Source organism: Chelonoidis abingdonii, chromosome 10 (assembly GCF_003597395.2).
Source record: "Chelonoidis abingdonii isolate Lonesome George chromosome 10, CheloAbing_2.0, whole genome shotgun sequence".
NCBI lineage: Eukaryota > Metazoa > Chordata > Testudines > Testudinidae > Chelonoidis > Chelonoidis abingdonii.
The window spans coordinates 69,159,555-69,185,385 of NC_133778.1; the positions used below are offsets into that span (position 1 = coordinate 69,159,555).

General features: G+C 41.3%; 1 protein-coding gene across 6 annotated transcripts in view; it reads right to left on the bottom strand.

Annotated features, from left to right (window-relative positions):
- KALRN (kalirin RhoGEF kinase) overlaps positions 1 to 25,831 on the bottom strand; it is an 833,042-nt gene that overhangs the window by 424,760 nt on the left and 382,451 nt on the right. For all 6 annotated transcript variants that reach the window (XM_075070289.1, XM_075070290.1, XM_075070292.1 and 3 more), the window contains exons 6-7: positions 11,441 to 11,563; positions 920 to 1,111 (exon numbers count right to left, since the gene is read on the bottom strand). In XM_075070289.1, coding sequence (XP_074926390.1) covers positions 920 to 1,111; positions 11,441 to 11,563 — 315 coding nt within the window. The remainder of the gene's footprint in view (positions 1 to 919; positions 1,112 to 11,440; positions 11,564 to 25,831) is intronic.

Below are 25,831 nucleotides of genomic sequence, written 5' to 3' on the forward strand. Positions count from 1 at the left end.
CCAGCCATTCAAAGCATGGGTTATTATGTAAGCAGCAAACACATCCACTCATTGGGCTTGACATTAACTACCGAGTGAAAGGAAAGTGCATAAAAAGACTGAAGAGACAGCCTCAAAGCAATATTTGTCAGCTGAAGGAAGAGTGCCACTTACAACCAGTAATCAAAGGCAAGCCATCACTTGCAAGCAGAGTGGTTTTGGGCCTAAAAAGCAAAGGTATCATCCACAGGCAGACTTCAAGTCTTTCCTAGTTAAGAAATTATTAAACTATGTTATTTCCCAGAAGATATACTCCAGAACTTGATCTCAAAGGAAAGAAGAAAACTTTTGGAGATGCTCCAACTATCTTTATAGACTTCTGATGGTGAGAGTAAATGAAATTAAAAACTATTGGGGCTATTACAATATTAAAATAATAGTAAGGAATTTATTGAGTTTGATTATTAATTTGGCCTACAGCCCTTTGTTCTTACAAAATATAGTCTGGTATAGACCTGTATTATGTATATGCATGCAGACATATACATACATATTTTGTTATCACCACTACTCTTCTACACACAATAATCCTGAATTTACCCATAGAACAGAGAAAGTCCTGGCAGCTGCACTGCAATGCAGAGAGCAAGGCAGTGCATTACTGTACCAATGTACCTCACTTGTGTCTGGGGAGGATCACCTGTAGGGGAAAAGGAGTATTCATTAAGTCCTAAGCCTTTCTTCTTAGCTTACCAATAAGGGAATCGATTTGTGTCAATTACAGTAGTAGTGGTAGTATTGGTGATTTAGACACTTGTCCACTAGGAACCAGATTGAGACTCCCAAATTCACTGCATATAGACAAAGCAGCCATCAGATAAGTTTGTTTTAGTGGTTACCAACATGGTTGTAGACAATTTTCCAACTCACTGTAACTCACCTGCTCAGCCTTCTGGTGAAATACAGCAGACATGGCTAGGATGGTACTGCGCTCATCCAGAGCTGCAGCAAAGCTCTTCCATTCTTGATCCAGCTGAGTAGAGATTTGTTTAATTTGCTGGGAAGCGTAATGGCCTGCCTCTGAAAGCCTGGATGCAACCGACATGATCCGATTGATGTTGACGTAGGCATTCTGAAAATTAGGAAAAAAAATGAATACACAGAAGGGAGAAACATGGCCATTCTGCATCTTCATTACAAATTCAAAAACACCATCAGCTGGAATGATGCAGAGAAGCTGGAGTGAGAACTACCAAGCAGCCTTTTAAATATGCATGAGTTGAAGTTTGTAGACATACTCCTTTCATTCTAAAAATAAATCCCACAGGAATATTTTAGCACATCTACTCCATCATCTATTTTCCCCTCACACACACACATTTTATTTATTTAGGGAAAATCATCTGCCATACCTGAGATGTCTGTTATTCAATTAGATTCTTATCATTTCCCTCTCTCTTTATTTTATTCTTGGTATTTCAGGTACATTCTTGGTGTAAATTATAATTGCAGAAATGTTTACATTCTACATTTCAAGAGATCAGTTAGATCCCTTAAAAGAGGGGTGTATTGTCAAGAGATGGGCTGATACAATTCCTTATAGAGAAGTCCTATAGAATTTTATAGGGATTATACCAGTATTATATAGAAATTTAAGAAGTTATATGGAAATTGCAATAAAAATTTATATAGTTTAATGAAAACTATCTTTTCTATAGATTTTTTTTTAACTCAGCCCATAGCAGGGATAACATTTTATATTACATTCCAAATGTAGAAGAGTTCAAAAGATTTATTGAACGCTTATCATTTTCTGTTTGTTTGATGGGAATTTTCCATCAGGGATTGTACTCAGCGTGGAAGCTTTGAAGAGTCACTTTGTTATCAAATGGAATTTCACGAAGCCATTACACTGCAGCATGATACCCCAATGTTTCATTACAACATAAGCCTCATAACAGAGAATCAGCGCAACAGTATATTGATGCACCATCAAAATGCCAGTGTGAAGACACTGGATAGCAACAGCCTTATGGCTTTCTGGAACTTCTTTGATGCAGTCACCTCTGTCTCCTTCTGTTCCTCACTGACAGCTGGGAGAGGCCCAGCAGCTTGGGACTCTACCAGTACTCTGTATTCTCCAGCTTTCTTAACAAAGAAGAGGTGGGCTCCTGTGACAAATGTAGCCTGAGATCTGGAAGAGCATTGGGAACTCCAGTCAGACCTGAAGAATCTATGAGAGCCACAGGATGAGCATCACTGGTCTAACAATTCCACAACTGGGAGGAATGCAATTTGAATTTCTTGGTCACAAAATCATGACTGACTGATTCAAGGGCTTAACAAGTACATAAAATAGTCTTAGGTCCTGATCCTGCAAACACTTGAGGTCATGCATGACTCTATGTATAGGAGTAGCCCCTGGTGATTTCAATGGGTCTATTCACATACCTGAAATTAAGCACACATTAAGTGTTTGCAGGATCAGGACCTCAGTGTGATAGAGATGCATAACTTCAGTATGAATATACAGCATGCATAGGTATTAGACAATTCAAATGCAAATCAGCTGTTAATATAATTTGCGCCCAGTTACATATAGCAGTGCGGCATATAGTAATATGGAGCCATGATGGCACCAGCTTCCATTATAAGTCTTATTTTTGGCCCCTCTCTTTGCTGCTCCTATGGCCTTGGCTTGTAAATTTTGCTCGGCTTGAAAATATCAGAGTAATTCTGAACGCAAAGGAGATTTATTCATTTATTGGTGCAGTTGGAAGAAAACTGGTAAAACTGGTTTAGAGTTAGAGTTACAATTTTAAAATTGCCATGATTTGGATTTTGACTATAGTCCACTATAGAATGTGTCTTTGGGTCCCTCTAGCTCAAAAGCTGAAATTAACCTGAGCAGTGAGGCTTGCAGCAAAAAGACTTCTAAATAAGCAAGGCCTTCTTCCTGAAAATCCTCATGGCTGTGTTCCAGTCAAGATCAGCTTTCAGACTTTTTAGGCTAGACCTTCAGCTGATCTAAATCAGCATAGTGTGATTGTAGGTAATAGAGCTATGCCGTTTGCACTGGCTGAAGACCTGGAATGTTGCTTTTTTTTTTAAAGACGAGAAAGTTAGTGCAGCAATTTGTATTTCATGTAAAGAACGAGCCTTTCCTACCACACTTGGTTTTATTTCCCTGTAGAATTATATCAGTACTTGTAATGTAATGAGCATGACTGAATGGAAGGAAAACAACTGTGAATTCTTTGGTTCCCAGTAACTACAGTATATAAATATATTAAATAACAGAGGGAGAAAAGGTTAGATTGATTGAGACACAGCAGATGTTCCTGATTTTCCAGTTAGGGGAGATTTATATATTTTTATATCTATCTATTTAAATGAGGAATTTCATTAACAAAACTGGAAAAGTACCAATGTGTTCTACAGCTAACTAGGTATCTTCCACAGCTCTCCCTACTCCAGCAGGGAGCAGCAATTGAGTTTTGGACTCAATCTATACCCTTATGCCCCAATGGACTTTGAGAGTTGCCAACAGACAGTGGGTCTCAGCAGGTTCCCCTGTCATTCTCTACATCAGTGTTTCCCAAACTTGGGACACTGCTTGTTTAGGGAAAGCTCCTGGCAGGCCAGGCCAGTTTGTTTACCTGCCGTGAAAGCAGGTTTGGCTGATCGCGGCTCCCACTGGCTGCAGTTCGCTGTTCCAGGCCAATGGAGGCTGCTGGAAGTGGCGGCCAGTACATCCTTCAGCCCGCGCTGCTTCCAGCAGCTCCCGTTGGCCTGGAGCAGTGAACCGCGGCCAGTGGGAGCTGCGATCAGCTTGACCTGTGGACGGGGCAGGTAAACAAACTGGCCCGGCCTGCCAGGGGCTTTCCCTACACAAGCGGCGTCCCAAGTTTGGGAAACACTGCTCTACATGGTGAGCACCAGGTTGGCAGAGCTCCAGGGTACTCTATAAAAATTACTCAGGAGGGCTCCATAAGCCCACAGGGCAGACAGAGGGAGAGAGAAAGAGAGGAATTGAAACTAAGATTTTTAAACCACTTTTAAAAAGGACTTTTCAATGGCATTTCTATATATAGCAATGTCATGTTGTTAACGTCCTATATATCAACCACTTCCAGAGCGGAATCAAGTGCTGAATATCACATTTGTATATGTATGTCCTTATAAAGCTCCCATTTCTAGCACAGCAGGACACACTCTATGATATTTATATGGCCAGAAGCACAGAAAGTAAATGCCTTACCCAAGGCAACACAGAAAGTCTGTGGCAGAGCAGGGAATTAAACACAGGTCTTCTGAGTCCCAGGCTAGCACCCTAAGCACTGGACCATTCTTCACCATGTCAGATGCTATTCGCACTGGTGCAATACTGAATACTGCTCTGCCAGGGACTTTGACTGGGGTGGGGGGAGGAGAGAATATTCTGTATTTGGAGGGAAGTTGGAAACTTTTCTCCATGTTTGAGGTAAAATGGGACAGGGATACAGACCACTCCTGAACTAGTTTTTCAAAACCAAAACCTAAGTTCTGCAACAACCCAAATTACTCTTGCTAATGGGAAAACACTGGAACCACTTTCTTTAATCTTCATTTCTCCTATCTATAAAGTTTTAAATAAAAGAGACACAGATCTCAACTACCAAAACCCAATAGTCAAAATATTACAAAATTATCCCTCTGATTTTGTTCATGTTCAAAAAAGAGTAAATTGAAATGTTCAATATTATTCTTATAGGAATCTTTTGATCCTAGCAGGAAGTAAACAGAATGGAGAATGTAATGTCTGAGACTCTACGTTTCCTTTGAGCTCACAAATTCACCGCTATGAACAGGCTCATGGAGGCACTCATTTTAAAAAATACTTCAGGAACCCATTCCACTCAGCCAGCAGAGGTCTCCTCATATGGAATTGCAGAAAGCCCTTGAATATATTATTGTCTAGAAGTGAGGGCAAAAATGCTACAGTTAATATTCTCTTGTAGAGACACTAGGCTATAACCAAGCTTTGGTTAAATTATTTCCTGCATCACTAGAAACCTTACATTTTATGTATAGTTGCAGACTTTCCAGAAGCAATCAAAAGAATTAAAGGAAATTAATTGTCTACAGATTTTTCTCTAAACTTTGGAAACTTCCATCAAATCAGGGAGTTTCTCTTCTTTTAACAGCTCACTTCAGTGACAAAAAGTTCTCCATAGTTGTGGAGGAACTGACCCGATGAGGTCATCATCTGCAGAATGACATGCAAGAGTTCTCCTTGAGAACTTAGGGTCATATTTTGCCAGCAGCCAGAAATGTGCAACCTCAGGTACAGAATACTACCACACATCTCCTCAATGCCAAAGACCACTGTGAGCATATCCCTGGCTCCCACTTTCTGCTACTTCTGTTTCTGTTACCTTACAAGGCTTTGGCCCTGATCTTCAATGCCAGCAATAGATCATGTCTTAACTACATAAGTGATCATATCTGTAACCCCCAACACAAGCTAAGATGAGCCTGCAATAAAGTATTCTCACTTGAGGAGACTGTATGGTTGCCAGGTATCTGGTTTTCAACCAGAATGCCCAGTCAACAAGGGACTCTGGCAGCTCTGGTCCACACTGCTGACCGGGCCGTTAAAGGCTTGCTTCGGCAGGCCTCCCTGCCCAACTCCACACAGCCCCCAGGAAGCTGCTGGCATGTCCCTCAAGCTCCTCGGTGTAGGGGCGGCCACAGGATCTGCATGCTGCCCCTGCCCAGAACTCCGTCTCTGTAGCTTCTATTGGCTGGAAACCACGGCCAATGGGAGCTGCGGAGGCAGCACCTGCAGGCAGGGACAGCCCACAGGGGTGCCTGGCCACACCTCTGCCTAAGAGCCAGAGAGACAAGTTTCCAGGAGCCGCCTGAGGTAAATGCTGCCTGGAGCCCACACCCCCTTTTACACTCTGAACCCTCAGCCCCAGCCTGGAGCTCCTTCCTGCACCATAAATCCTCATTTGGCAGCCCCATCCCAGAGCACATACCCCCCTCCCACACTCCAACCCCCTGCCGCAGTTTGGAGCCCTTGACCATACTCCGAACCCCTCAGCTCCAACCCGGCATCCCCTCCAGCACCCCAAACCTCATCTTTGGCCCTACCCCAGAGCCCGCACCTCCAGCACCTTCAGCCAGAGCCCTGCCTCAGCCCAGTCAAAATGGGCGTGTGAGCGAGGGTAGTGGAGAGGGAGCAATGGGGGTGAGGGAGATGGAGTAAGCGAAGAATGTTTCACATAGGACGCCTTTAATATCTTGATTCCTATGGTAGCCTCTGTAACAAAGCCAGTGGCTTGATGCAGAATGGCATTTATCTCAGTCTAATACAGAAGGCTATATAGTTCATGTAAATGATAAATGGCAGGAATTTCCAAAAGATGCCATTAGCCTTTACCAGATAATTGTAATGCATTTCAAATGTACTGTGACTCTCTGAGGACAACATGCATCTCAGTTTAGTTTCAGATAATTAACTCCTTGGCAACAGAAGGGCTGACGATTCCACCACTGAACACAGCACTGTTAGCATGTGTTTATCAGAAAGCGATGACTCACCATTTCATGAGGTAATGAATATAGGCATAAAACAATCTTGGTGGAGTAGATATGAATAACTTCAATCAGAAGAAACAGCATGCATATCAGGTAATCCAAGAGCAAAACTACAATCAATCAGACTTGTGCCCATTTAACTAGGATGTTGTGGCTTAGGCTAGCAAATCAACTAAGTTAATAGGATTACTAAATATAAACCAGAGCTCGATGTTTTGTTTTAGTGAACTATGTTATTACATTGGTATAAATATTGTACTACTGTAATAAAGACTAACATAATTCATATTTCAGAACTAAGGAAACAGAAACAAACGTGGCATGATTCACTGGGGAAAAAATCTACATTTACAGTTGTTTTTTCAAGAAAAATACTGAACTGCAGTTTAGTACCTGAAATTTATGGCTCTTCCCCTCTAATCCCCCCTCACACACTATAGTTCTTCTGTGGAAAGAGTAGCATAGTAAGAATAAACAGTGTTACAAATAGTTTTTCTATAAAAGGAAGTTGGCCAATGTCAAGTATATAAGAATGTATAGGGAAGAGTGTGTGTGAAAAGGTTTGGCCTGAGAAAGACCCTTCAAATATATTTTTCAGCTGAATTTAGAAGATTATTATAACTATTATTAACTTGGGCCTAAAGTGTGCTAGAAACTTTACAAAAATATGTGCTTCAAGATCCAGGACCCAATTTAACTTCCCTTGAAATCAACTGGATTCTTCCTGCAAAATTTAGAGCATCCCTCAGACTATTCCCTCCTCCACAACCTTCCTCAAAGCCCATTTTAGTGTGTTGTCTATAAGAGCTCCACCAATTATAGTGCTGTCAACTCTCATGATTTTATCACCAATCTCATAATAGTGGGTGTTCTTCTTAAAGTCCCACTTTGTAGAACAGGGGTCGGCAAACTACGGCCCACGGGATGGATCTGGCCCACCAGATGTTTTAATCCAGCCCTCGAGTTCCAGCTGGGGAACTCCAGCCGGGGAGCAGGCTCTACGCGGCTCCCAGAAGCAGTGGCATGGCCCCACTCTGGCTGCTACGTGCAAGGGCAGCCAGGAGGCTCCACTCTGCACACTGCCTCGCCCTAAGCGCCGCACCCGCAGCTCCCATTGGCCGGGAACTGTAGCCAACAGGAGTTTCAGGGGCGGCGCCTGCGGATGGGGCAGTGGGCAGAGCCACCTGGCTGAAGCTCTGCATAGGAGCCGGAGGGTAGACATGGCCACAGCTTCCAGGAGCCATTTGAGCCAAGTACCGCCCAGAGACTGCACCCCTGAGCCACCTCCCATGCCCTAACTCCCCGCCCCAGCCCTGATCCCCATTCTGCCCTCCGAACCCCTTGATCCCAGCCCAGAGCACCCTTCTATATCCCAAACTTCCCAGCCCCACCGCAGAGCCCACACTCCCAACCTGCACCCCACACCTCAGCCTGGAGCCCCCTCCTGCACCCTGAACTCCTCATTTCTGGCCCCACCCAGAGCCCACACTCTCAACCAGAGCCCTCACCCCCTGCCGCACGCCAACCCCAATTTTGTGAGCCAACCATACAATTCATGGCCCACCATACAATTTCTATTCCGAGATGTGGCCCTCAGGCCAAACAGTCAACAGATTATAGGAAAATCTCAGCTTTCATTTAAAAATATAATAAAGTTTCTAGCCCTCATAATTGTGGAGAAAAGCTTGAAAACATGACCCATGTGTATGCTAAAGGCTCAGAAACTAGGAGGTAAAGCAAAACAACCCCACATATATTATTACTAATTATTACTTTAGTACTATTTCATGATTTTTAAGCCAACCTCAGGATTTTTGGGGGGGGGCTGATTCATGATTGGGGCTGGGATTACTGTAATTAGTGGGAGGCAGGTTGTGGGATAGTCAGGTATTTATGTTTATATTTCTAAAATATAAGTTATAGTGTTGGTTCTGAAGCTTACGATGGTGGGAACATTGCAAACGGTAAACAGATGATAGGATGCTAAAGAAAATAATGCAAACACAATCCAGGTCAGTCCAACACAGAGTCTGACCATGGACTGGTAGGACATCGTATGCAGGGACATAACCAAGCTAGGCTTAGTGGATGTCATGGACAGAAATGCCTGGCAACGCTGTATTGCTCCCTGTGTCTGTAAAGATCAAAGAAAAGAAAAAAAATGTGGGTTCTCAATCAAGGGGATGGCAAACAAGTTTGGGGGTTGGGGGTGGTCGCAATCACTCTCCCTTTTGTGATAAATAGTTCAGACTGGGTTTCTGAAACATTTTCCTGTTGCAAAATGGTATTATGGCATGAAGGGGGCTGAGAAACATTAAGTTAAAGTAAAAAAGCAAATGAATGTGTGTATAAAATGTGTCCACTGTGACTGCTTTCCTCTCCCCCATGCATCATGTATTATCCTGCAATCATGTAGACACACTAGTAATTGTATGCATGCAAGCTCAGAGGGACAACTGATGTGTAAAAAGTAATTCACATACACAAGTGTTGTCAGAATGAAGTCTTAGACTGTAAACTCTACAAGGCAGGGATCACGTCTTCCTGTGTGTTTACTTGGCACTTACTACAACACACCCCTGATCCTAACTGCAGCCTCTGGGCATTAGTGCAATATAAATATTAGATAATATGCATAAGTACAAAAATCCATGTATAAATTCAACTGTTATTTTCAGGCAGTCTCCACCAGAAATCAAACAGTATCACCTGCAACTGAAGTGCTATTCACACCATAGGTCTACACTATCACTTAAGTTGATCTAATTTACATCGCTCAGGGGGGTGAAAAAGACAAGTTACAGTGACCTAAGCACTGTTCACACCGGCGCTATGATGGCAGGAGACACTCTCCCACCAACATAGCTTCCACCTCTCACAGAAGTGGAGTAATAATTATGCTGACAGGAGATCACTTTCCTGTTGGCATAGAGCATGTTCACCTGATACACTATGGGTAAAGCTTTAAGGCTTCTGGCAAGTGCCAATGAGGCCTTCAGCTGGGTAAAGCATGGGCAGCACTGAGTTATGTGCCATCTCCTGGAATCCTTCTACAGGTTCTTTCTGATTTGGTTACAGTCTCTCTTTATTTTCCCCATTATGTTTTTATTACCACTGGACACTTTGATGATTGTCCTACACCTAACTTCAACTGTTCTAGTTTATCTGTTTGAATGTCAACATGCTTAAAGCATTTAAAAAAAAGTTAAAAAGAAAAGCAACTGGGAAATCATTTATAAGGGAAATAAAGAAAACCCCCAAAATGAATTAGGGTGCATTATAGTTATTTACTGTATACACTGAAAATATTGTACACACCCTCCTCCATCAGCCGGAATCCTGTTTGTTTAGCTCAGATGAGGCTGATAGATAAGGAAAATGCAGAATATAATATAAGAATTTTGGAGTATTATACAGTTTTTTCCCCTTTAATTATGTTTTAGTTTTGTTACAGTAAAGGGAGGGTAACTTGAGAGCTGTTATTATCATGCATGAAGCAGTATTAACTTTGCATCAGAGACCCTTCCATGCTGTGGAAACTCCTCTTGAGGGCTGAGTCCCAAGGCAGCAAAGGGAAGGTAGGTTAATTTATTATTATTATTATTATTATTTTTACAGTATTCTGCTGGATGATAGTTTATTATTGTAAATTTAGGAACAGCCAGGACTCCTAGAGTCTGTGTTTTGACATACTTTTGAATTAAAATCACAATAAATACATAAACGTACATAGCACCTCTTATCCACCACTGAACTTCAATGTTCTAATAAGCACACAGCATGATGGTTTAGTGAAAAAAATAACTAGCCCATGAAAAAGGCAGGGGAAATGTAGGTCAATGGAATATAATCACCTGTGTTGGAATTTGACCAAGACACTAGGGTTTCAACCCTAATCTTATGAAAAGTGCCATGTGGTCTTCAATGACCACAAGTTGTCAGGATCTCTGTTTTACATTTCATCACAAAGGCAGCAGCTCCAGCAGCACAGAGCCCTCTAGCAGCATGCAGGGCCATGGCTCACTAGTGACTTATGCCACAAGCTGAAACTACAAATTGCTTGGAGGTCTCTCATTCCAGTGCCAACCTCGCTTGACCCTGCGTCACTTTACAGACAGCTAACAGAAACACAACATGAAGTGGTTGGTTGACTCAGAGCATTTTTTCTGTAGCTGACAGTTAATATTCAGAGAGAGAAGACAGGACTATTCCTATCCTATGCCATTTTGATAGGGTGTGTGCAATCATGGTTCTAAATGAGCACAATGATCAAAATGTCAATACATTCTGCCCCAATTTCTGCACTGAAAGCATTGCAGCTTGCAGACACAAATGCTGTATAACAGAGAAGACCAAGAAAGAAAGCAAGGCAGTTCCAAATGGATGATGGATAATTTTTTCACCTCAGGTAATGACAAGTTGCATCCAAAGTTGAAATCAGCTAAGAAAAAAACAAAATCTGATTCTGGACACAACTGACAGCTTGATTAGAGTCTCCTGTTTGGATTTTTGAGGAGCAGCCATGTGGGGGAAGAGAAATGTAAATTATTAAAGCACTAAGCTAGAGTTCTACTGAGTCTCATTAATTGCATGTCAAGAAAACGCCAAACCCTTAAATATACTGTATTTGTTTTCCAAAATGTAAACAGCTCCACAGGACTGGCCTGGTTTTAAATCAAAGAAATAATCATATATCAGCATCAGGGTGGACAAAGTAGCTTCCCAGAACAAAGTGCTGCTGCCACACATCCAGCCTGACCTTTAGTTCTTCACATCTCATGGGTCTACAGTTCTCTTTTAAGTGGAAGTTCACTCCTGTCCCTTCCCCTCCCACACACACAGAGAATTCATATTTACAGTGCGTCTCTGAACTTACCATGGAATTCATTGCAAAGTGATTATGCTGTGTCTGCAAGTCCAGTGCATGTTGGTAGCTCACTCCAATCTCTGTATGACTCTGCAGGAACAATTCTTTGTTGTGGCTGATCCAGTCAAACATCTATAGAAAGTTCACACAGGACAAAGAAAGTGAGTCAGGGGAGAAAAGAGTAAGATCAAGTGCAAAATACAAATATGAATGTTTCTGACAAAGATTTACGCTAATGACAAAAAAATGATTTAGTACCGCCACAAAAACCATCCCTATTTGAATAGAGTGTACTCAAACAAGGACAATATTTAAGTTAAGTTATTACCACCTTCTCTATGAACAGAATGACAGGTTAGGAAACATACATGGCAAGCCTGTCTCTCTGCAAGCTGATCCCATAGTCCTTTCCTATACTTTGTTAGCAGTTTCATAAGTAGAAAGACTACAGTGACAGGGCCTAAATTAGAAGTTATTCCATTGACTGATGCTCTTGTGGTTCATAATGTTACCAGAACCCAGGAATAGACCGCTAATCTTTACACAATAATGATTTGGTTCTCTTTTTTCCCCCCCTTTTTTTGTAGTATATGGATAAGCTCCCCAAATCTTTCTGCTAAAAACCAAACTGATGTTTTAGACTGATTTTTATTAGTACTTGCTCTCCCCAAAAACAAAGAGCAGTCTTGCTTCCAAACATTAGCTTACAGTGAAACACACATACACATTTTATTTAATTCTGTGGTCCTTACTCATGTCAGCTTCTCACTGCTCTTAGCCCCATTTCAAAGGAAAACAGATGTTTAAGTAGTTTGGTGTGTTGGATCTAACTCTAACAAATTCTGTGCCATCAGTTTTATTAATCTCCATCTATTATTTTATAACACCTGACATCCTAGGAGCTCATTTATGAATTAAATATCATAAGTTAGCTATTAGGTAGGTAAGGATTATAATACCCATTATTCAGATGAGTACACTGAGGAATAGAGAAGTGAATTGCCTTGTCCAATATAACAGTCTTTTTGTGGAAGAGCCAGAACAGAATCTAAGTGTCCCAACCCAATGTCCCAAGCCTTAATACACACATACTCACACTGTACCATTGCACAGTATATATCACCTCAATCTTCACAGATAGAGGAATTGAGTATGTAAAGGTTAAGTGATTTGGTTAAGGTCTAAGCATATTAATGGAAAAGATGGGACTAGAACCCAGCAGCCATGTCTGGGATCTATAGTTTAATAAAAATTAAGACCCCAGAGGACATTCTGTGCTAGATTACAGCTCCAAGTTGTGAACTAGGGCCATGAAGATAACACTTCCTCCCATGCCAAACAAGTCCTACCAGACCAAATGGTTTTGACTTTAATTTTACTGACTGTAAAATAGAACCCTGGTTGTTTTTTGTTTCCCTGTAGAATAAATTATAAACAAATTGGAAGTCTTCAATTTTGTCTGGCACTGGTTAGGCAAAAGATGAACTCAGACTTTTTTCCCACTAAACCCTGTTTTATTGTTACATTATCCTCCCAACCCACTCTCACATAGTTTGTCTCTTTTGTCCACCTTTTATGTCCTTTTTGACATGTGGAGTGAGAGTTCTTTAGGTGTTCGGCAGGGCCAGTTGTCTCCAGGGGTTCCTCCAGTCGCCAGGGTGCAGGCAGGCCATGGACGGCTTCGATTCCCAGTACAGTCAGGGGCTGTGGCTGGCCCTCCACCGGAGCTTCCCTGGCAGGTCCTTCCCCTGCAGCCTCCAGCTCATAATGAGCTGGATTCCATACCTTTATACTACTAGAGCACTTGGAGCATGCCCAGTCTTGCCAGGGAGGTGGGACTTCCACTGTCAATAACATGGGCTTAACCCTGTCTGACCTAGTGCGGGGTAAGCAGACCCCGTCACAACCCCTTACATCAGAAAGAAGAATAAACCTTATCCAATGAAGTGGGTATTCACCCACGAAAGCTCATGCTCCAATATGTCTGCTAGTCTATAAGGTACCATTGGACTCTTTGCTACTTTTACAGGATAGGATGAAATATAATAGCGAAAAGTGCAAGGTCATGCACTTAGGGATTAACAATAAGAATTTTAGATATACGTTGGGGATGCATCAGTTGGAAACGACGGAGGAGGAGAAGGACCTTGGGGTATTGGTTGATAGCAGGATGACTATGAGCCGCCAATGTGATATGGCTGTTAAAAAAGCAAATGCGGTTTTAGGATGCATCAGGCGAGGTATTTCCAGCAAGGAGAAGGAGGTGTTAGTGCCGTTATATACGGCGCTGGTGAGACCCCACCTGGAATATTGTGTGCAGTTCTGGTGTCCCATGTTTAAGAAGGATGAATTCAAACTGGAACAGGTTCAGAGACGGGCTACTAGGATGATCCGAGGAATGGAAAATCTGCCTTATGAAAGGAGACTCAAAGAGCTTGGCTTGTTTAGCCTGGCCAAAAGAAGGCTCCGGGGGGATATGCTTGCTCTATATAAATATATCAGGGGGATTAACGTTAGGGAGGGAGAGGAATTATTTAAGTTTAGTACTAATGTAGGCACAAGGACGAATGGGTACAAACTGGATATTAGGAAGTTTAGACTTGAAATTAGACGAAGGTTTCTAACCATTAGGGGAGTGAAGTTCTGGAACAGCCTTCCGAGGGAAGTAGTGGGGGCAAAAGACTTATCTGGCTTTAAGACTAAGCTTGATAAGTATATGGAGGGGATGTTATGATGGGATAGTTTAATTTGGGCAATTGATTTTGGATTATCGGCAGATAAGTCTGCTCAATGGTCTGTGAGGGGATGTTGGATGGGATGGGAACTGAGTTACTGCAGAGAATTCTTTCTTGGGTGCTGGCTGGTGAGTCTTGCCCACATGCTCAGGGTTTAGCTGATCGCCATATTTGGGGTCGGGAATGAAGCTACCTCCAGGGCGGATTGGCAGAGGCCCTGGAGGTTTTTCGCCTTCCTCTGCAGCGTGGGGCATGGGTCGCTTGCTGGTGGATTCCCTGCAGCTTGAGGTCTTCAAATCTCAATTTTGAGGATTTCAATAACTCAGTCATGGGTTCGGGGTTGTTATAAATGTGTATGGGTAGGGTTTTGTGGCCTGCCTTGTGCAGGAGGTCAGACTAGATGATCATATTGGTCCCTTCTGACCTATGAGTCTATGAGTCTATGAGTCTATGAGATCCAGACTAACACAGCTACCCCTCTGATACTTGAAACCTTATAAAAGCTCCAGTAACAGCAGATTTAGAGCTGTTACACTGACCCCTGATCCAAAGATGAGTCCCTTACAGATTAAAGTTATCAGCTCATTTAAACCAATCTGTCCCCTTAATGTGTTATTTTACATTAATTTATTTGCAGGAAGAGATTCTGTACCTTACCTTGTATTTTACATTTCCTGATGGAAGTTATTTAGGGAGAGATTCAGATCTTCGTCACAGCAGTGTAAATCCAGAATAACATGGTTGACCTCAGTACAATCACACCAGATTTACACCACTGCAACAGAATCTGGCCCCTCACTCATTATTTCAGACTGTGAAATTGACCTGGTTCATTATGGGATGTAGCCACTGTTTTCAAAACACCTTCAGCGATTAAACAACCTAATGTAATTCAATCTAAATCTATCTCAGTGCCTCATTAAGAGTTAATACGATTTGAGTAAAAAAGAATTTAATGCAGTTGTGGACTCAAGAAAAGTATTACCATAAAACAATATATATATTTCAAGAGTAAGGTTCCTGTCCAAACAACAGAGTTTTATCTCTCTGTTTAGAAACCAAACCAGATTTATCTCAAGCAGATACATGTTAAATGTGAACATGTTTTTAACCAAGCTAGAACCATTTAAGGAAAAAAAACCTGGCTGAAAGCCATTGAAAATAAATAATAAATCTAGTATTTTATGCACAGCAATTCTAAATGGAATCAAGTTGAATTTAAATGATTAATAAAACAAAACAAGAAGTAACTGATTATTTCTGGGGGTGAAAGAGCGCTTTCTTCATCTTAGCCACAATTGTATTATTAGAGCAAGGATCTGGGTTAAGTTAAGCCATATTTATGAACTTTGAGATAGAATAATTGATTAGGAGAAAAAATAAAATTGAATAAATGAATAAAAAATGTATCCTTTTGCCTCATTTAATAAATCATAACAAACAATAGTAATTGAAAAAGTACCTCAGGAGCTTTGAGCTACACACAATCATTTTCTGCACTGCCTTCCAAAAATTGTTCTTCATTCATATTCATGGACAGCCGCAGAGTTAGGAAGGCATTCTCCACTATGTTTCAGATTTTCACTATATTTATGTTACTCCAAATTACTTGCAGGGCCAGTTCAGACTAAGCTGGGTCTCTGGCAAATTATCTCAGATTCACAGACTCTAGGTCAGAAGGGACCATTATGATCATCTAGTCTGACCTCCTGCACAATGCAGGCCACAGAATCTCACCCACCCACTCCTGTAACAAACCCCTAACCTATGTCTGAGTTATTGACATCCTCAAATTATGATTTAAAGACCTCAAGGTGCAGAGAATCCTCCAGCAAGTGACTCGTGCCCCACGCTGCAGAGGAAGATGAAAAACCTCCAGGGTCTCTACCAATCTTCCCTGGAAGAAAATTCCTTCCTGACCCCAAATATGGTGATCAGTTAAATTCTGAGCATGTGTGCAAGACTCACCAGCCAGAGACCCGGGAAAGAATTCTCTGTAGTAACTCAGATCCCACCCTATCTAACATCCCAATCCAGACCACTGGACATATTTACCTGCTAATAATCAAAGATCAATTAATTGCCAAAATTAGGCTATCCCATCATACTATCCCCCCATAAACTTATCAAGCTTAGTCTTGAACCCAGATATGTCATTTGCTCCCACTACTCCCCTTGGAAGGCTGTTCTAGAACTTCACTCCACTAATGGTTAGAAACTTTCATCTAATTTCAAGTCTAAACTTCCTAGTGTCCAGTTTATATCCATTTGTTCTTGTGTCCACATTGGTACTAAGCTTAAATAATTCCTCTCCCTCCCTGATATTTATCCCTCTCCCCTTTAACCAGTTCCTTATCCACCTTTCAATTTATATTGATGCCTCATCTTTTCCAATTTACTAATAATTCCCCATCGGGAACGGTATCAAACACCTTACTGAAATCGAGGTAAATTAGATCCAACTGCATTTCCTTTGTCTAAAAAATCTGTTAACCTTCTCAAAGAAGGGAGATCAGGTTGGTTGGCACAATCTACTTTTGTAAACCATGTTGTATTTTGTTCCAATTACCATTGGATGCAGGCTTCGATAGTTTCTGCAAACTTTGACTTGAAGTAATTCCAGGCCTCCTCTGCCTTAGAGCCACAACTTCTTCAGTCATCCACTTCCCTAGCAATCCTTAATTTTTTTAAGTTAGGCTCTTTGAAATAAAAAACCAGCCAGATCTAGTTTTGTTTATCCTTCCATCTAGTTTGAACTGAATTAGCTCATGATCACTCAAACAAGGTTGTCCCTACAACCATTTTCTTCTATGAGGTCCTCATACTCCACCAAACCAAACTAAAATGGCATCCCTTTGTTGGTTCTTCAACTACCCTTGGTGAAGGAATCCATCAGGCTTCGCATCCAGAAAAATCTGAGTCAGAGGGATAATAATCAGGGAGGGAGAATGGATTTAAGCTTTAGTACCAATGTGGACACAAGAACAAATGGGATATAAAGCTGGACACTAGGAAGTTTAGACTTGGAAAATTAGATGAAGAGTTCTAACCATTAGTGGAGTGAAGTTCCTAGAAACAGCCTTCCAAGGGAAGTAGTGGAGACAAATACTATCTGGGTTCAAGACTAAGCTTGATAAGTTATGGGGATAGTATGATGGATAGCCTAATTTTGGCATTAATTGATCTTGATTATTAGCAGGTAAATATGTCAGTGGTCTGGATTGGGATGTTAGATAGGAGTGGGATCTGAGTTTACTTACAGAGAATTCCTATCCGGTCTCTGCTGGTGAGTCTTGCAACGCACATGCTCAGAATTTAACTGATCACAATGGGGTCAGGAAGGAATTTTCTTCCAGGGAAATTGGGTAAGAGACCATGGAGGTTTTTCATCTTCTCTGCAGCGTGGGGCACGGTTCACTTGCTGGAGGATTCTCTGCACCTTGAGGCTTTAAAATCATAATTTGAGGTGTCATAACTCAGACATAGGTTAGGGGTTTGTTAACAGGACGTGGGTGGGTGGATTCTGTGGCCTGCATTGTTGCAGGAGGTCAGCTAGTCTAATGTCATAATGGTCCCTTCTGATCCTTAGAGTCTGTGAATCTGAGATAATTTGCCAGAGAACCCAGCTTAGTCTGAAACTGGCCCTGCAAGTATTTGGAGTAACAATAAATATAGTGATAAATCTGAACAATAGTGGAGAATTGCCTTCCTAACTCTGCGGATGTATGAATATGAATGAAGACAATTTTTGAAGGCAGTGCAGAAATGATGTGTTGTTAGCTGCAAACGCACTGAGGTATTTTCAATTATCGTATTGTTTGTTATGATTTATATTAAATGAGGGCAAAAGGCATTACCATTTATTCATTTATTCAATTTTAATTTTCTCCTAATCAATATTCTATCTCAAAAGGTTCATTAAATATGGCTTTAACTAACCCAGATCCTTGCTCTAATAATACAATTGGCTAAGATGAAGAAGCGTTTCACCCCAGAATATAATCAGTTATTTTCTTCTTGTTTTGTTTTATTAATCATTAAATTCACTTGATTCCATTTAGAATTGCTTGTGGCATTAAAATACTAGAATTTATTATTTATTTTCATGTTTCCAGCCAGGTTTTTTTTTCCTTAAATGGTTCTTAGCTTGTAAAAACATGTTCACATTTTAACATGTTATCTGCTTGAGTAACATCTGGTTTGGTTTCTAAACAGAGATTATAAAACGTCTGTTGTTTGGACAAGGAACCTTACTCTGAAATATATATTGTTTTATGGTAATACTTTTTTTGAGGTCCACAACTGCATTAAATTCTTTTACTCATAATCGTATTAACTCGTAATGAGGCCTTAGATATTTTATTTAGAATTGAATATACATTAGGTCTGTTTAATCCGCTGAAGGTGTTTGCAAACGTGGCTACATCCCCATAATGACCAGGTCAATTTCACAGTCTGAATAATGAAGTGAGGGGCCAACGAATTCTGTTGCGAGTGGTTGTAAATCTGGTGTGATGTACTGAGGTCAACCATGTTATTCTGGATTTACCACTGCTGCTGACGAAGCGATACTGCAATCTCTCCCTAAATAACTCTCATCAGGAATGTAAATACAAGGTAAGGTACAGAATCGTCTTCTGCAAATAACGATTGAATGTAAAAATAACACATATAAGGGACAGATTAGGTTTAAATGAGCTGATATTTAGCTGTAAGCGGGACTCATCTTTGGATTCAGGGGTCAGTGTAACAAGCTCTAAATCTGCTGTTACGGAGCTTTTTATAAGGTTTCAAGTATTCAGCAGGGTAGCTGTGTTTAGTCTGGATCTCATTAGACCTCATAGACTCCAGTAGACTCACTAGGTCGAGAAGGCCCAATATGTGATATCCTAGTCTGACCTCCTGCACAAGGAGGCCACAAACCCTACCCATACACATTTTATAACAACCCCGAACCCATGACTGATTATTGAAAGTCGTCAAAATTGAGATTTGAAGACCTCAACGCTGCAGGAATCCACGCAGCAAAGCGACCCATGCCCACGTGCAGAGAAGGCGAGAAAACCTCAGGGCTCTCTGCCATCCGCCCTGGAGGAAAAGTATGTCCTCGATCACCAAATGGCGTCAGCTAAACTCTGAGCATGGTTTGCGGCTAAGACTCACCAGCCACACCAAGAACAGAATTCTCTCGCAGTACACTCAGTTCCGTCGCATCCCTCCAACATACCCCTCACAGACCATCGAGCGACGACTGTATCTGGCCGATATGACCAAAAAATCAATGCCCAAATTAACATATCCCATCATCATACATCTCCCTCCATAATACTTATCAGCTTATCTTAAGCCCGATAAGTCTTGCCCAACCATACTTCCCTCGGAAAAGGCCGTTCCAGAACTTCACCTCACCCTTGGTAGATAACCTTCATCTAAATTTCAAGCTCTAAACTTCTAATTCCAGTTGTACCTGTACTCCTCGTGCCTACATTAGTACTAAACTTAAATATTCCTCTCCTCCCTAACTGTTGACTCGCATGCCCCTGTATATTTAAATATAGAAGCAAGCATATCCCCCCGGGCCTTCTTTTGGCCAGGCTGAAACAAGCCAAGCATCTTTGAGTCCTCCTTTCATAAGGCAGATTTTCCATTCCTCGGCTCATCCTAGTAGCCGTTCTCTGAACCTGTTCCAGGTTTGAATTCATCACTTCTTAAACATGGGGACACCAAATGCACACAAATCCAGGTGGGCTCACAGCGCCGTATATAAGGGTCACTGACACTCCTTCTCCTTGCTGGAGATACCTCGCCGGATGATCCTAAACACCGCATTTGCTTTTGTTAACAGGACATAATACATTGGCGGCTCATAGCATTCCTGCTATCAACCAATACCAAAGGTCCATTCTCCTTCCTCCGTCGTTTCCACTGATGCATCCCCAACGTAATATCTAAAATCTCTTATTAGTTTAGATCCCTAGTGCTATGACTTGCACTTATACGCTATTATATTTCTCCTATCCTGTAAAGTAGCAAAGAGTTCCAATGGTAACCTTATAGACTAGCAGACATATTGGAGCATGAGCTTTCGTGGGTGAAATACCACTTCATTGGATTAAGGTATTATTTCTTCTTCTGATGTAAGGGGTCGTGACGGGGTCTGCTTACCCGCCAACTAGGTCAGACAGGGTTAAGCCCATTGTATTGACAGTGGAAGTCACCACCTCCCATGGCAGACTGGCATGCTCCAAGTGCTTAGTAGTATAAGGTATGGATCCAGCTCATTATGAGTGGAGGCTGCAGGGGAAGGACCTGCCAGGAAGCTCCGGTGAGGCCAGCCACACCCCCTGACTGTACTGGGAATCGAAGCCGTCTTGATGGCTAGCCTGCACCCTGTGCGACTGGCAGAACCCTGAGAGACAACTGGCCCTCCGAAAACACCGTAAGAACTGCTCACCCACAGTGTCACAAAAGGACATGAAAAAGTGTGGACAAAAGTGACAACTATGTGAGAGTGGTTAGGGAGGATAATGTAACAATAGAAATAGGGTTAGTGGGAAAAAGGTTGAGTTCATCTTTTGCCTAACCGTGCAGAAAAATTGAGACTTTCCAATTTTCTGATAATTTATATTCTACAGGGAAACAAAAAACAACACGGTTTCTATTTTACAGTCAGTAAAATTAAAGTCAAAACCATTTGGTCTGGTCAGGACTTGTATTTGGCATGGAGGTGTGTTATCTTCATGGCCCTAAGTTCACAACTTGGAGCTTGCGAATCTACACAGGAATCTCTCTGGTCTAATTTTTATTAACTATTAGAATCCCAGACATGAACTGCTGGGTTTCGTAGTCATCTTGTTCATTAAATAATGTAAAGCTTAGAACCTTAACAAATCACTTAACCTTTTACATACTCAACTTCCTCTATCTGTGAAGAATTGAGGATGTAATTACTGTGCAATGGTACAGTGTGAGGTAATTGCGTGGTGTTTATTAAGGGCTTTGGGACATTGGGTGGGGACACTTAGTCCTGTTCTGGCTCTTCACAAAAAAGACTGTTATATGACAGGCAATTCATTCTTAATTCCTCAGTGTACTCAATTGAATAATTGTGGGTATTTATAATCCTTACCTACCTATAGACTAACTTTGATATTCATAAGTTCATAAATGAGCTCCTAGGATGTCAGGTTTAGTGTAAAATTAATAGATGCGAGCTTAATAAAACTGATGGCAAGCAGAATTGTTAGATGTAGATCCACACAGCCAAACTACTTCAACATCTGTTTTCCTTTGAATGTGGGCTAAGAGACAGTGGAGAAGCTAGACAATGAGTAAGGACCACAGAATAATAAATCGTGTATGTGTTTCAACTGTACACTAAGTGTTTGGAAAGGCAAGGACTGACTCTTTTTCTTTGGAGTGAGAGCAAGTTACTATGTAAAAATCGTCTGAAAACATCAGTTTGGTTTTTAGCAGAAGATTTGGGGAGCTTATCCATATAAGCTACAAAAAGGGGGGGAAAAAAGAAACCAAATCATTATTGGTAAAGATAGCGGGTCTATTCCTGGGTTCTGATAACATTATGAACCCAAGAGCACAGCGTGCGAGAGTGGAATAATCTAAATTTAAGGCCTGTTCACTGTAGTCTTTCTATTATGAACTGCTAACAAAGTATAGGAAAGGACTACTAGGGATCGAGCTTGCAAGAGAGACAGCTTGCCCATAGTATGTTTTCCTATGCCTGGTATTCTGTTCATAGAGAGTTCGTAATAACTTAACTTAACATATTGTCCTTTTGAGTACACTCTATTCAAATCAGGGATGGTTTTGTGCGGGACTAAATCATTTTTTGTCATTAGCCGTAAATCTTGTAGCAAACATTCATTATTTGTTTTTGCATTGATCTTACTCTTTTCTCCCTGACTCACTTTACTTTGTCTGTGTGAACTTTCGTATAAGTATGTTGACTGGATCCAGCCACAACAAAAGAAATTTTTATCGTACCCTGGCAGGTCATACAGAATTGGAGTGACTAAAGACATGCACTGGACTTGCAGACACAGCATATCACTTTGCATGATTTCCATGGTAAGTTCAGAGCCGACTGAATATGAATTCTTGTGTGTGTGGAGGAAGGGACAGCGAGTGACTTCCACTTAAAGGAACTGTAGACCCATGAGAATTGTGAAAACAAAGGTCGAGGCTGATGTGTGGCAGCAGCACTTTTGGTTCTGGGAAGGCTACTTTGTCACCCTGATGCTGATATATGATTATTTTCTTTGATTTACAACCAGGCCAGTCTGTGGAGCTGTTACATTTGAGGAAAACACACATTACAGTATATTATAAGGGTTTGGCGTTTTCTTGACATGCAATTAAATGAGACTCAGTTAGAACTCTTAGCTTAGATGCTTTAATAATTTACATTTCTCTTCCCCCACATGGCTGCGTCCTCAAAAATCCAAACAGAGACTCTAATCAGCTGTCAGTTGGCTCCAGAATCAGATTTTGTTTCTTTTAGCTGAGTTCAAACTATTGGATGCCACTTGTCATTACCTGAGGTGAAAAATTATCCATCATCCTTGGAAGCTGCCTGCTTCTCCTTTCTTGGTCTTGCTCTGTTATACAGCATTGTGTCTGCAAGCTGTCAATGCTTTCAGTGATAAATTGGGGCAGAATGTATTGACATTTGAATATTGATGTGCTCAATTTAGAACCCTATGATTGCACACCACCCTATCAAAATGGCATAGGAAGATAGTCCTGCTCTCTGCTCTCGAATATTAAACTGTCGCCTACAGAAAAAAGCTCTTGAGGTACCAACCACTTCAATGTTGTGGTTATGTTAGCTGTCTGTAAGTGACGCAGGTCAAAGGAGGTTGGCACTGGAATGAGAGACCTCAAGCAATTTGTAAGTTCACTGGGCATAAGTCACACTAGTGAGCCATGGCCCTGCATGCTGCTAGAGGGTCTCTGTGCTGACCTGGAGCCTGCTTGGCTTGTGATGAATGTTAAAACGACGAGATCCTTGACACACTTGTGGTCATTAGAAGACCACATGGCACTTTTCATAAGATTAGGGTTGAAACCCTGTGTCTTGGTCATAATTCCAACACAGGTGATTAGTATTCCATGACCTACATTCTCCCTGCTTTTCTCGGGTAGTATTTTTTTTCACTAAAGCCATCATTTGCTGTGTGCTTATTACGAACATGAAAGTTCAGTGGTGGATAGAGGGTGCTATTACGCTTTTTAATTTATTGTATGTATTAATTCAAAAGTATGTCAAAACACCAGACTCAGGAGTCTGGCCTTGTTTCCTAAATTCACAATAATAAACTATCATCCAGCAGCAATACTGTAAAAATAATAATAATAATAATAATAAATTAACTACCCTCTCCCTTTGTGCCCTTTGGACTCAGGCCCTCAAGGGAAGTTTCCACAGTTCATGGAAGGTCTCTGATGCAAAGTTAATACTGACTTCAATGCATGATAATAACAGCTCTCAAGTTACCCTCCCTTTAACTGTAACAAAAACAAACTAAATTAAAGGGGAAAAACTGTATAAATACTCCAAAATTCTTATATATTATTTCTGCACTTTTTCCTATCTATCAGCCTCATCCTAGAGCTAAACAAAGCAGGATCCGGCTGAAATGGAGGAAGGCGCTGTGTACAAATATATTCAGTGTATACAGTAAATAATCTCATAATAGCACCCTAATTCATTTGGGTGGTTTCTTTATATTCCCTTATTAAATCGATTTCCCAAGTTGCTTCTTCTTTTTACATACATTTTTTTTAAATGCTCGCCTTAAGCCATGTACATTCAAACGAGAGAGATCAAAGACTAGTAACATTGAAGTAGGTGTAGGAACACACTCATCAAAGTGTCCAGTGGAATAAAACATTAATGGGGAATAAAGAGAGACTGCTAACCAATCAAGAAAGAACCTTGAAGGATTCCAGGAGATGGCAATACATCAAACCAGTGCATGCCCATGCTTTACCCAGCTAAGGCCTCATGGCACTGCCCAGAAGCCTACAGCTTTACCCATAGTGATCAGCGTGAACATCGCTCTATGCCAAGGGAAAGTGATCTCCTGTCAGCATAATTATTATCTCCAACTTCTGGAAGAGAGGTGGAAGCTATGTTGTGGAGAGTGTTCTGCTGCAATTAGGCGGTTTGTGAACAGTGCTAGGTCACTGTAACTTGTGCTTTTTCACCTCCCTGAGCGATGTAAATTAGATCAATTAAGTGATAGGTAGACCTATGCGTGTTGAATAGCACTTCAGTTGGCAGGCTGATACTGTTTGATTTCTGGTGAGACTGCCTGAAAATAACAGTTGATTGTTATACAATGGATTTTTGTACTCTATGCATATTATCTAATATTTAATTGCACTAATTGCCAGAGGCTGCAGTTAGGATCAGGGTAGTGTTGGTAGTAATGGCCACTGTAACACACAGATAGAACGTGATCCTGCCTTGTAGATTTACAGTCTTAAGATTCATTCTTGACAACACTTGAATGTTGTGAATTACTTTACACAATCAGTTGTCCCTCTTGAGCTTGCATTGCTATTACAATTACTAGTGTGTCTACTGATTGCAGATAACACATTGATGCATGGGGAGAGAAAAGCAGTACACAGTGGAACACATTTTATACACACATTGCATTTGCTTTTTTAACTTAACTTAATGGTTTCTCAGCCCTTCATGCCATAATACCATTTTGCAACAGGAAAATGTTTCAGAAACCCAGTCTGAACTATTTATTCACAAAAGGGAGAGTGATTGCGACCCACCCCACAGCCCCCAACCGACTGTTTGCCACCGCTTGATTGAGAACCACACATTTTTGTTTTCTTTTCTTGATCTTTACTAGACACGGGAGCAATATAACAGCGTTGGCCAGGGCATTTCTGTCCATGACATCCACAAGCCTTAGCTTGGTTATGTCCCTGGCATACGATGTCTACCAGTCGGTCAGACTCCTGTTGTTGGATGACTGAGATTGTGTTTGCATTATCTTTTCGTTTAGCATCCTATCACCTGTTTACCGTTTGAATGTTCCCAACCTCGTAAGCTTCAGAACACAACACTATAACTTATATTTTAGAAATAGTAAACATAATACTGACTATCCCACAACTGCCTCCCACCTAATTACAGTATCCCAGCCCCAATCATGAATCAGCCCCCCCCCAAAAATCTAGGTTGGCTTAAACATCTTGAAATAGTAACTATAAGTAATTAGTAATAATATATTTGGGTTGTTTTGCTTTACTCGCTATTGTTCTGAGCCTTTAGCATACACTAGGGTCATTGTTTTCAAGCTTTTTCTCCAATTATGAGGGCTAGAACTTATTACTATTTTAAATTGACAAAAAGCTTAACAAAAGGATTTTCCTAAATCTTTGACTAGTTTTGCCTGAGGCCACATCCTCGGCATAGAAAATTGTATGGTGGCAGCCAATGATATTGTATGGTCTTGGCTCACAAAATTGGGTTGGCAGTGCGCGGCAGGGGGTGAGGGTTCTCGGTTAGAGTGTGGGGCTTGGGTGTTGGGCCAGAAACATTGAGGCAGTTCAGGGTGCAGAAGGGGGCTCCTCAGGCTGGGGTGGGGTGCAGTTGGGAGTGTGGTCGCGGCTGCTT